General features: G+C 39.4%; 1 protein-coding gene across 1 annotated transcript; it reads right to left on the minus strand.

The window, feature by feature from the left end:
- Positions 1-6,224: 6,224 nt before the first annotated feature.
- Positions 6,225-12,051, minus strand: LOC140935460 (prolactin-releasing peptide receptor-like). The gene is made up of 3 exons (XM_073385009.1): positions 11,779-12,051; positions 8,866-9,098; positions 6,225-8,015 (listed from the first exon to the last, which is right to left on the minus strand). Exons 1-3 carry the CDS (start codon positions 11,876-11,878, stop codon positions 7,248-7,250), a joined length of 1,101 nt encoding a protein of 366 aa, XP_073241110.1. The 5' UTR covers positions 11,879-12,051; the 3' UTR covers positions 6,225-7,247.
- Between the last annotated feature and the right edge of the window lie 1,749 nt (positions 12,052-13,800).

The raw sequence follows: 13,800 nt of genomic DNA on the forward strand, positions 1-13,800 counted from the left end.
CTCGATTTTCTCTTTAGCAATTTCGGTTTTGGAGTATTACACAGCCAAGACCGTCGGTTGCATCTAAGTGCATCCTCGGAGACCCAGGGGCAGTTAGTCGGGTCGATAAAAAGTTCGTGATGAAAGTTTACTGTACGATCGAGACGAGCCCCTGGGCACTTACTCTTACCGAACCAGTTCCAGAAGCGTTTGAATTGCCTGCTTCTGATTGGCCAGAAAAATTTTTTTCTGGCCAATCAGCGAAGAGAAGCTGCCGGGTGACTCTCGTGTTTTCTTACACGACGTAGTTTTCTTCAGCAATCGCCATAATTGCGTAGCGCGTTCAGCGGGGAAAGTTTCTCGACGAAAGTTTCAGAACAAAATGTAAACAACCCGCAAAAATTACAACCTCTAGCACGGCTACAAGAAACAAACACTCTCCGATGAATTTTTAGGGCGGATCTTTCCAAGGTATCGTAAATTTGATACGATACGCGATGCATGACTTTCACTCCACACCTTAATTTGCTCACATTGTCTAGTATACAACGCCAAGCTTACATTTTAGATTTCCATGTTCGTTGCACGACCTCTGAAACTTCTAGAACGTAAAAATCTCCGTTGCACGGGCCACTCAACTACGTCGATTGATCGTGGGGATTGCTGGCTTGCTGCACTGCACGCACCTTCTTGATTTCGCGCCAAACTCCCCTTACCGTACCCGTACGTAATTGAAATACAGCCGTTGTGTTTAATTCAAAATCTCGGTCCGGTTATGTGCTGAATCCTGACTTGTTAAGTGAGATCGATTTTTGCAGGCTGTGTGGGTTTGTTTTTACGGATAAGCGAAGAAAAAAAAATAAAGGTGAGTTTGCGAAAATGTTTGACAGTGGTTGGTGTGAAAGTTTTGTAGGGCGATAAACACGCAGTGTGTGACACGAGTAGGTATAGAGATGAGAAATCGTGTGGAAGGGTGGGATGTCTATATAGATATTTTTGTAGTCACTAAAACTTTTCAAGAAGTGAACGCTCTTAAGGAAATTCAAGGGAGAAGAGACCAAGGAATAGGGACACTTTCCAAAGCTCCAACTTCAGCTCTTGATTTCAAGGACCTGGGTTTCTGGCTTACTAAACCGCATAAGAGAACCTGGGTTAATCTTCACTGTGATTAGAATTATGGCTAATATGGTAGAAATGAATTTTTATTACAAGATATCTTTTAACAAATACATGTATAAAAGTAATTTCACGTAATACGTGATTTTTGCCAAACTATTTATCTTTGATTGGCTTGATGCTTCCCCTAACTGACCCCCTCAAACACATCCACAGTGCCATTGTTTTAACTTCCTTGCAATTGATGGTACAAGATTGCAATTACTTTAAACGAATAATGCTGCAATATTAACAGTTTCTCCTTTGGTTCATTTGTTTGATATTTCATAACTTCCCTATCATAATTCTCCTCATCTGACAATAATATTCTTCATTGATAATTATTTTTAAATCTTTAAACACCCTCTTTAGAAAGGAAAAATCTTCATTGCATGGTCACCATTCCACACAGTGTCTCTAAAATACTTTCCACACAACATAATTTATCACAATTATCAATTATTGTTTCCTTTATACAAGACAATCAGAGAATACAAATTCTAGAAGTGAAGATTTGATTCTTGAAATTCCTGTCTCAGATCATCTTGATTCTCTTTAAGCAGACTAACAGTCATTGGCACTGATGTCGCAACATAAGTGGCTTGGAATGATTCTGCTGTTTTCATTACTGTCATCAAAAAAGGAAGAAATTTTTTCTCTTCTGCAGGTTGTACACTTAAAAAAAATCTAAAAGAAGAAAGACTCTTAGAATTATTGAAAACAGTAAGTGACAATTACAGCACAGTTCCCTTTCCTCCAGAGAGTGTTGGAAAAGTTGGAAAAGTGTATGTTATGTGTAGGTATACCATATTTACTTGTGTATAATGTGCACCTCAATATAATGCACACTCCATTTTTCTAGACAGTTTTCAAATAATAGTATACTTTTTGGCCACCTAGTAAAACAAACCCTTTGAGACAGAAAGAATCACCAACAAACACCCCAGTGTAAACGTTTATGAACAAATTGAAATAAAATAAAATATTACAGCTCCCTAGTATTTACATAACTCAAGCAGTATTATAAAAATTATAAAAATAAAATTAATGTAATGGCATGAGTATTATGGGATGTTTCCCATTTATAATATGTAAATGTTCAATTGGACTATTATCTTAAGCAGTCACAATTAAGGCTTACTTCATCAGCTTTCAATTGTCAATAAATGGTGACAAAAAACATGATAATTCTTGTGAAGTGTCTGTCAGCTTTTAGACATAAGATTACTGAGCATCCTTGAATAAAAGCCAGATCTACCGTCCTGAGGGTCCTGAAGTGGGGGGGGCGGGGGAGGGATATCAATCCCATTGAAACTGTTTAACTTTCAATTTCCATTTGTTACATTTTTTCCCATTCTCAGTGATGGAATCCCCCTGCATGTCAGTGACTTAAACCCCATTTTCTTAGAGCAACAACATCCCATTTCACCCCTTCAGAACTCCCCACAATGAATTCAGTGTAGCACCCTTACTAGTAAACAAATCAGCATACTTACTAATGAACAGCTGTTTGTACTTGCAACCGGATTCTTCTGGTAGAACTCCTTAGAGAACATTGCCCTGAATTTCTTGTCCCCCAGTTAATGATTCCGGGCTTCCGTACAACAAAGAAAACGCTCCCTATCCATTCAATATTTCCTCGATCTCTCGTTATGCTTTCCCCTAAGTAAGCGGCCTGAATTCCTAGTGATCTCGCGTAACTTACCAGGTCCTCAACAATTGACATAAGAGGTGAAATCATTATGACCATTAGATTGCCAGGAAATTCATAACCTTTAGCATCTAACGGTTTTTTAAACCCTCTAGCTTATAGGCAACATTTGGAAGGTTAGACTCTTCTATCAATTGCCCCAAAACATCTCTTCTTTCCACAATCTTCTCAATAATTAATCTTTGCTTCGCTTTGAACTGTACCACAGGAAACAAAAACAAGCCTTCTTCAAGCGCTTGCTGGAGGTCTCCCTCGAATCTAAAGTTAACACTACCATCAACTTCGACAGAATTCGTACGGTCAGCTGCTGTAAGCTTTTAAGCTTAAAAGTTTCGAAAGGAGTTTGAAGCGAAATCACAAAGAAGGCACTGCAGCTAGCCGGCATTTCCCACGATCAATCGACGTAGTTGCGTGGCCCGTGCAACAGAAATTTTCACGCTGTAGAAAGTTTCAAAAGTCTTGCAACGAACATGGAAATCTAAAATGTAAGCTTGGCGTTGTATACTAGACAATGTGAGCAAATTAAGGTGTGGAGTGAAAGTCATGCATCGCGCATCGTATCAAATTTACGATACCTTGGAAAGATCCGCCCTAAAAATTCATCGGAGAGTGTTTGTTTCTTGTAGCCGTGCTAAAGGTTGTAATTTTTGCGGGTTGTTTACATTTTGTTCTGAAACTTTCGTCGAGAAACTTTCCCCGTTGAACGCGCAACGCAATTATGGCGATTGCTGAAGAAAACTACGTCGTGTAAGAAAACACGAGAGTCACCCGGCAGCTTCTCTTCGCTGATTGGCCAGAAAAAATTTTTTCTGGCCAATCAGAAGCAGGCAATTCAAACGCTTCTGGAACTGGTTCGGTAAGAGTAAGTGCCCAGGGGCTCGTCTCGATCGTACAGTAAACTTTCATCACGAACTTTTTATCGACCCGACTAACTGCCCCTGGGTCTCCGAGGATGATCTAAGTGTGGACACGAGACCAAAAAACGTGTTGTAATAGGGTTCCAGACATGACGTGTTTTGTCGCCAAACATTTGAAGTTTGACAGCCGTTAAAGCAAACTGTCACGCCAAAGGTAAGTTGTTTATTTGTTTTTGATCAGCGCGTTCCGCTCAAATTTCATTTTTCACAACTTTCAGTCACATTTCTCGCTCAGAAACAGCACACTTGCCTCCAAAAATTATTCTTAACGTCTAAAAATCTTGCAAGGACTGATTTTGTTGAGCAAAAACAAATCAAGTCGACAACAGCCGCTTACTCCAAACTTCGAACGTTTAGCGCCAAAACATGTCACTTTTGCACCCAATTAGAACACGTTTTTTCCTCACTTGTACACGCTTAGATGCAACCGACGGTAATGTTATGTCATGTTTCAGTGCCATAGCGGTGCTTTCTGCCTAAGACACATAGCTAGGGATCCGATTTCAGTAGCCTTCTCTGATCGAGTCGCTTTATTTTCTGACTTTAACCATTTAGTTGAGTTACTGGACCAGGTTTTGCTCCCAATAGCAGTAGCGCCTTTTATATATTGGAATTATGCTCAAAAAAACATTTTGAAAACGCTCACTGCGAATTTTATGAACAATTTTCATGTCGGAAACGTATGTTTCCCATACAAAGCCTTGGAGTAGAATGCAAAGTTTGTCTGAGTCACGCGGGGGGTCTAAGGTGACAAAACCTATTTTTAGTAATAGTAGAAAGCGCAATTTAAACGGATGTACATCTTCTCTTTTACCCATCAATCAAGGTATAGGTATCCCCCAAGGAACCATTATCGGACCTATACTCTTTCTTCTCTTCATTAATGGCATTCCATTACATATCTAGAAATCTAACATCGATATTTCTGCTGACGATGCTACGTTAACATCTTGCTCTAGGTTGAATAACATCCCTTTAGTGAACGAACAATAGCATTCAAGGGGACTACTTAATTAAAGAACAATCAGTGTAGGGCTGGATATGAGCAAAATGGTAATGAATAAAAAAGCGCTGAAACGAAGTCTAGGTTTTTCATCTGTGCTATGATAGGTAAGACTAAGGCAACGAGGTAAATCGTCCCAACAAGAGACTGGCCGTGTGTGTAGTGCTGCAGTAGTAGATGGTGCTGTTATTATAATCAAGAGGAATGAAATTGCTTGTATAAAAAATCGGAAGGCATCAAACTGTACCGTATATCCAAGCGAAGGCGATCAACCAGCCTGGCCTGAGATACCATTTTTATAATAATTCCCAAATAAACCAAAATAGCAAAGAGTGTTTAAGTATTTGACCTCTGTTTGAATTAAGAATTCGATATTCAATTTTGACAGTTTTTCGTAAATTGAAATATATCGCTATCAAAACAAAAAATGGCTAAAAAAATGCGCGATTGGGGTCCTTTTTTGGTTTCCTTTATAACACAGCTTTTAGCTTTGCTTTTATGTTAACAGAGAAAATATTTCTTCTACACCGTCTCCTATTTATTCCATAATTAATAACCCCCAGGGGGGAGGGGAGGGGAGGGAAGGGGGGTACTCCCAATTATGGCCTTTACGGCCTATATTACCCCAAAAGGGGTGTAATGAAAAGGCAGGAATTTCACTACCTTACGAATATGAAAGGTTACAGGGAATTTTGTCATTTCGTTCTGTACTATGACCAAAAAGTGCTCTTAAGGATTTTATGGCGCTGTAAAAAAGTCGAGCAAATTTTCCTGTTTTGTGGTTTATTCATGAGGAAGTGCATTTACAGCAGTTTAAAGAGGGAACGGCAAAGTTCCAAATTAGGTCTGTGAAAGGGGTACCATTTGTCAATGAAAAGTATACGAAAGGGGTACCTTTTCTGTTAAAAATGATATATAGAAGGGTAAGGGGTTGGACCTCGAAGAGGGGGCGAGGGGAGAGGAGGGGGGGGGGGCTCCCCCCAAAAAAAGCTTTGTAAAGTATCCATCTCCCGGGCTTAACCATGCGAGCAGAGGTTTCTTTCCGGTACTGTCAGTCACGTAGTTTTTTGTTTGTTTACGCACCTGAGCAAACTACGCGACTAACAGGCAAAGCGTACGACTTTGTAATGCTAAACACCCGTGCCAGAAAAAAACCTCTGCTCGCAAGGTTTCCCTGCATACTTGAGTAGTAATTAATTAGAAATGATTTCTCGCTTTCGTTAAAGGGGCTACGTCAGGGGGTTATTATTATTATTATCATTTTGTTCTTTTAAAAAGGCATTAATCAGTGCTTTTGCCCGTTAACATAAAATTCTCCTATACAGTTGTGAAGAAGATAAATAAAAAAAAAAAAAAGAAGAAATTAACCAGGAAGAACGAAACGTAATATTTTGTTAGTAATTTAGTGATATTTAATTTTGATTAATGCGATGGCACGTTTTAGATTTTTTAAAAAATAAATATTCGCCCCGTCATTGGTTACTCCGGCTCCGGTTTCTTTAATATGAATAACATTTGAATACCTTAAATTAAGGGGAGAGGTTTTAAAGTCGATACAAAAAATGCGAACCAGGTTGCAAAGTTCACAGTTCAATTTCAGTTTCTAAAAATTCGGCCTTGGCGACATATACGTCAGTTATACAGAATGAACAAAGGAATGGTATCGCGTTTATTCCCATGCCCTGATATACATCAGCTAGCAAAAGTTTCAAAATTTTTTCCCCTTGATACGTTTTATTTCTGAACGCTGAAGTGCTAACAGCAGAATCGAAAATGTTTCTATAATTGTTCTTGTTGCCTTTAATCATTTACTTGGTTGGTTCGATTGTTTTCTCCTTTTAAACAGAGTGCAGGAAAAGATGTACAGGCAGGGAGGAAAACCTACAGTAACGTCCTTAATAATATAAGCCGATACTGTTGCCTGGTTAGCTCAGTTGGGAGAGCGCCGGTCTGCCGAGCGGGAGGTCACGGGTTCAAACACCGACCGGACTAACACTCAGGGTCTTTAAATAACTGGGAAGAAAGTGCTGCCTTTGTAACGACATCTGCAAATGGTAATACTTTCTAGTCTTCTCGGATAAGGACGAAACACGGTAGGTTCCGTCTCACAGCACTTTCACTGATCTGTTCTTGTGGGACGTAAAAGAACCCACACCACTGTTCGAAAAGAGTAGGGGACGTACACTTCGGTGGTGTAGCCAAACTCTACGGGTTGTGAGATTGGGTAGGGATAGCACCTTGCATGGGACATATGAGTCCCGTTCGTGCCCATTCCCTATGGGCAGGCCGGTGTCCAGAAAAGCTGGTAAAAGTAAATAAAACTAAAAAAAAATCATGCCATGCATGACGCAGTGATTAACAGATCTAGAACTTGGCCTGATCCAGACCCTCCCAACTATGCAAGTTCCTTTACAAACGCAATTTTTATATTTGATATCGATGTTTAATCGGACAACAGAAAGTGAATTAACATCCAACTCCTCTACTTCTGGCCGTCTTGTTTGGTTATGCAGGCGGACCTTGAAGACAAGGACCTGGTTATTACCCTTTGAGACGATAATCTCTCCCTCCTTCCCAATACCTCAAGGAACCTACTTTTCATGGAACGATAGGACTTGCCGCAGACGTTGAAGAAGTAAATAAAAGGATTACAGACCGAGTTTGATATGCCCAGTCCATAGGTTATGAGGCGCACCGGATCCATAACGTTCGGAAATTCCCTGAGATGCTGCACCAGTAGCCCAAAGTAGAGAGCGAAAGGCAACCAGCAGACGACAAAGCAGATGACAACAATTACCAACACGCGAAGAACTCTTCTTCTGGACTTTTCCAGCAACTTGGCATTTGTGATTTTGGGACTGGATATGTCACCTGCAGACGCAGCAAGTCTACGACCCCTGGTCGATATCACTTTTATAATTTTGCGATATGATATAGTTAAGACTGCTAAAGGTATCACGAACCCAAGTAAGACTGAGGCAACGAGATAAATCGTTCCTTCAAGAGACTGGCCTTGCGTAGTACTGCAGTAGTAGATGGTGCTGTTATTATAATCAAGACGAATGAAATCGCTTGTATAAAAAATTGGAAGGCATTGAACTGTACCGTATACCCAAGCAAAGACGATCAACCAGGCTGGCCTGAGATACCAAGGTCTATTGATGCACGTTAATTCCTGCTTTACAAATGTCATGTACCGATCAATACTTATTGCGGTCATCAGGCTGACTGAGATTATTGGATTGAGGTACTACGGAAAAGGAATAGAATACAGAATACTGAATATGTCAATGTCAAATTTGAAAATTGCAGTTTGAGTCTATTAACATTTTTTTCTTTTAAAGAATTCGGTTTCAAATTCTCTACATAACTATGCACTGCAGTTAAACCGGGACGTTTTCACCCATCTATCCATCGATTCGCTCCGTAGTTCCTTATGTCGTCACCTGCGTAGTACATACACTGAATCAAACAACCACACAAACCCCAAATCATGGCGCTCTTGGACCATTTTGCTGCCGCGAGAACAAGTTCAAGCCCTTTGCAAACGGACTCAACATTGTTGACCAGCAACTCCTAATGTTGGGAGTTGTTGGCCAACGATGTTGAGTCCGTTTTCACATAACTTAAAGTCTGACCGGTTTCAAACCTTGCGCAACAAGTCCCAACAACACGCAACAACATGCAACAGGGTGTGCAAAAGCAAGTAACATGCATCCAAACAATGCTGGGAGTTCTTGACCAACAATTCTACGTACGTTTGCATGGGGCTTTAGTATATCTGTCTTCATTGAAAGATTTTAAAAATTTATTTGGCCCTAAAAAAATTATTTTTACGCCTATTAATGCAACTAGGTCCTCTGAAATTGCCACCTGAATCTACTTAAAGCCCAGTCCAAACGAACAAAACATTGTTGGCCAACCACTCCCAACATTGTTGGATGCTGAGTCCGTTTGCACACCTTGTTGCATATTGTTCGCGGCTTGTTGTTTGGAGTTGTTGAATTTCGCAAAGTTTGAGACCGGTCAAACTTTAGGGTAAACAATGTTGGGAGTTGTTACGTCGGTTTGCACGAAGCTTATCATTAGAATTATTTTACCTGCATAAATCGCGCTAACTTGCAGAAACCATAGTCTCTTCTGGTCATGTCTTTGGGGTAGTAAAAATTTGTGAAGATGGTTAGGGGAATGCACAGCAAACACACCATCAGATCGGAGACGGCCAAGTTAAGGACAAAAAGCTGAACAGATGTTTTCTGACCTCGCCGGCGCAAGTTTGAGATTACTGCTACCACGATTCCATTGCCAAGAAGTCCAATGATCAAGATTAACCCTGTTGAAACATTATGTTGCGTTTGCATTTATTTATTTATTTTTTTAGGGAAACGTGCTGTCTCCCAAGGCGTATTTGTGACTGAAGATATGATTTGGGCAAGATTATCAAGTTTTCGAGTTAATTTTTACAAAGTTTATCGTATCATTTATTGTTAGGTTAACCGGTAATTTAAAGCCCCGTGAACAAAAGGTCATATAAAAGGACGGTTAATCTCAAGAATCTTAAATTGTTAAAAAAAATCTATCGAGCGGATTAAAAATTATTCGCTAATTTATATTTTTTCAATTACATCACCGAAACATTTACAAAACCGCTAACACGAGCTCCTCGATTCATATTAATCAAATCCCTCTTTCTAGAAATCGGCTGAAGCTATCTCCATGATCTTTCGCATACGTTTTTAAAAAGATTGAAACTACTATCAGGTGAAAATGCATGCCGAAAGCGCTTCGTTTTCTACAGATAACAGCCGAACATCAAGATCGTCCACTTTGTACCTTATTTCTAACATAAATATCTTGATAACGCTCTAACAGATTCCGCTTAAGCTTCACCGAACATCCAGAGGCGGCTATTAGAGGAAGAAGCTACCGTGAACGATTTTGGACGAACAGTTCCTGCAAGTAAATAGGTGATGGCGTCATTTCGTTGCTATGACAACTCCGATGTCATTGTAACCCTGATCATAACAAATTCCCATCTTTATCTAATACAACGGTGGCGGCAATTTTTCCAAATCTTTGTTTATGGCGACGTTGTTTATGCTCAAACTTGGAGGTATTGACTCTGAAAAACTGTATCTAGCCACCTTAACACCAAGGAGTTAAAATTTTACATCACAATAACCTCGATTCAGATTGGTTTTTATGCAAAACGATTGATGGTGGATGGTTCCAGTTTCTTCTTAATTATTAACGACGTCATTACTACGTCAATTCCATTGTTTAAGACCATCAATGTGTTAAACCGCTTCATGATTTTATCGACAAGTTCCTATTTCAGCATATACAATGCTTTTCGCTTTGTAGATATTTTCGGGAAAGAATGGTGAAGTATATGGGTTCAGCGATAAGCAAACATGGCTTCATAATGATGTCAAATTTCGTCATGGTATCAATCAATTATACCGAGACGTTAACAATGATGGACAATACTGTGTTAAGCTTGTAGCCGCATCTCTCCCCTGAGGAGCGGTTTTAAAATTTAAGAGAAGGGCCTTAAAGGGCCCCACTGACTGTTAGGACGCCGCGCCTAATAAATGCCTGGGCTCCATTACCAGCCGCTGTTCGGGATATGATACTGCGCTCCTCAAGTGAAGAAATTCTCTTCTCGGGGAAGAAGAAAACCGGAGCCGAGAGGGCAAGGGAAATCGAGTCCAATAAATGCCCGGCCTGAATAGGGTTAATTAGTTCCAAAATAGATTTGTTTTAGTCTGTTGTACATATGTTATACTCGACAAGATTTCTTTGGTAAATCGCAATTATTTTGGATCCTCGAAATACTGCCTTTCTTCATTTCGCTAATAAATATATTCCTCAAAGGGCAGTATTAATAGAACATTCCGGTTATAACAAGAATTAAGAACAGACGTGATCAGAATTAAGATCAGACGTGACCCAAAAGCTTCTAACGAGTGTCTAAAGTAGCTTATTAACGTTTAGCCTAAACAGTTGAGAGTATCTTTGTTAATTAAAGCTCATTTTTTTTTGGTAGAAGTTGACATGCACATTTCTGAAAAGGATTTCTAAGGTTTCGTTACTTTTAAAAAGGAGAAAAACTATCTCCACTTGTTGCTTTTATTTAAGAATATCCAACGATCCTTTACTATGCATTCTAACGATTTTTTAATAAAAAATAATGCTAAAGTGACTCTAATTTGTTATGCAAAACATATGGTCCCGCTCAATAGGCGTTATAACGGTTTTGACGAGTAGGCAACCGCGTGAGAAATTACAGTGTTTGTATGAGAATCTAATGTCCAAAAATTTTCGTAAAACGGCCGTTCTGAAAAAAATATGAATTGCAAAATAAATTTTCACTCCTAACGATTCTTCTGAAAAAAATTGAAGTCGTTGCATGCAGCTATATGCCTTAGAACCACTTTTTAAAAATTTCTATACATTTGCCTGTAAACGTTTCCCGGGAAAAAATTGCAGACAAATATGTGGAAAATCTGAAGCAAGCGTCTGAAGAAAATTAAGCACAGTAACGGCCCCCAATATTTGACAGTAAAATCCTTTGCTGTGTAGCTTTAGTTTACAGTTCATATTTTTTTTCAGAATAGCCGTTTCACCGAAATTATTCGACATTAGATTCTCATACAAACACTGTAATTTCTCACGCGGTTGCCCACTCGTCAAGATGGCGTCGAAAACCGTGATAAGACCTATTTTGTTATTTCAGTTGTTTTTAAAGATTAAAAGTCTTCATTTCGTCAACAAGATTTCGACAAAAACGAGGCCAAAATGAACTTCATTTTGCCAATTCCAACACTAAAGTAAACCGGTACCCTGTGAACCCAGACGCTTCATTTAACAACTAATTTCATCGTAATTGAAAACATTTGAATTTCGAATTTTGAATTTTAACGCTTCTATCAAAAGGTATGCAAACAGTATATTAAGTAAAGGCGAAAACGTTTGGTTTAATACCCGTATAATGTACATATGTCACTTACCTAACAATGTCACAGCTATAACGAACTCTTTACTTTGAATGTTCCATAGTTCGTTGAATAGATGGCTTTCTTTCGTGTGATTCACTTTCTCATGAGACATCGCTTGTAGACTTTTTTTTGTAAGCAAAATTAAACTTAGGGCGTGAAAGTATCGGTTTCCGCTGGAAGCTATTCGACGTGTACGTGTCTCTCAATGAAATGACCCTGCGTTGTTTTGCACAAAACGTTTTAAGGAACAACAAATTGACATCGACTTCCTCAACTGGTTCGAAGTTATTTTTAGACGGAACAATTCAACAGAACACGTTTTAGGCTGTTTATCTAAGGTTTAAATTAAAAGTACCCACGGGGTTTACGTCAATAGGGAGCTTATATAATAAGCAACTACGACGGTGACATCACAGGTAGCCCAAGCTCGAAATATACATAAAAACCCATAAAACAGCCATAAATCGCAAACATTAACCACAAGGGACTGCAAAGGACCGCAGACACGACACCGAAAGAACTCAAAACAGAGCGGGATTGTAGCCATAGACAGCTGTTTCGCCCTCTTTGGGACTCGTCAGTATGGCGTAACAACCAAAGATCAGGCTCTGATGAAAAAATATCCGCGCACTGTGGTTTTAGCCCTGACCGAGAACTCCTAACACCCACAGAATCACGTCATACCACGTGTCTTCTGGGGGGCAAGAGACCAAGTGTCAAGTCGATGTCTCGCAGAGAAAATAAAGAGTTGACCAAAACCAACCTAAACAACATTGACAAAACCATGCAAAAATTACAGTATATCGGATCTATAAAAGATCTACGGCCCCCTAAGTGAGAAGTAAGTGTTAAAGGGGCTATGTCACCTGTGGCGCATGCGCTAGCTAGTGAAAACAAACTTGAAAAAGACGGCCCGTCTTTTTCAAGTTCTGTCGGAGATTTCGGAAGGCTGCTTTTAGCTGTTGAAATTTCAGCCATCGTTTGATAGTTAGCGAAGCTTTGAACTAAGAATCGTTCTATGGTGATTACAGAAGAATATTTTTGCCTTTTTTTAAAATTGTTCGTCCTTGGATTTTTTTAACGTGGATTTACAATGTCCTCTTACAATTGCCTTACCAGGGGCCGTTGAATTAGCAGAGAATTAACGACTACTACTCCACGATGAGTGATAGAATCTTAAATGGAATCTTCCTTATAGTTCACAGAAACTTTCTGTTGAGTCATTTTAGAGGCTGCTGGGTCTTGAATTTTTTTTTGCGTGTGTGTGTTCAAAGTATGTTGACATGAAGCGGCTATCGAGGCGCTTCCAGGCGGATGTTTTCATTAAACGAGGCTACAGCGTGGCCATGAGTTTTGAGACGAAACTAATCTTCTGGCGAAGGAAATGTTATACAATTCGGCTAGATTCCTTCTTGTATTTATCTTCATTCACGACAACGATAAAAAACGACCGTTTACTCGTCCAGCTTGTTCTCAACGGACTCAGATAGCAACGGACCAGTACGAGTTAGATTCTATGGTGGTCATGTTTATGAACTGTTTGTGTTTGAGCATATTTTGGAAAAATAGCAGAGTTTATTTTCCCACAGTCATGGTCTTTACCTTTGGTCTAAAGTTTTGTAGGTCGTTTCTTAAATAAGACTGATTTATTTTGTTGACTACGACAATATGTTGGTGAATTTTTGTTTGCGCTATATTTTTATGAATGGCACGCGTTTTTACCTCAAAACTACAAGTAAAATTGTCTTACCACTTTTATTCTCGACGAAGAATTTGAGTGAACTCTTTCTAGCATAACCAGAAAGGAAACGTTCCGTAAATTCTATCAAAAGACCAGTTATCCAAACTTGTAAACGTCTCATTAAACATTTCGGAGCTTTGGACGTGACAGGAAGTCACGCATTAAAAACAATAGAATTTTCACAGTTAAAAGTAATTTGCATAACCTCAACGCGCATGCTTTCCAGCTGACACAGTCCCTTTAATGTTGGCTTAGGGGAGGGGTCGGTGGGCAGTTTCCCAGAAACGTGTGAT

Source organism: Porites lutea, chromosome 4 (assembly GCF_958299795.1).
Source record: "Porites lutea chromosome 4, jaPorLute2.1, whole genome shotgun sequence".
NCBI lineage: Eukaryota > Metazoa > Cnidaria > Anthozoa > Scleractinia > Poritidae > Porites > Porites lutea.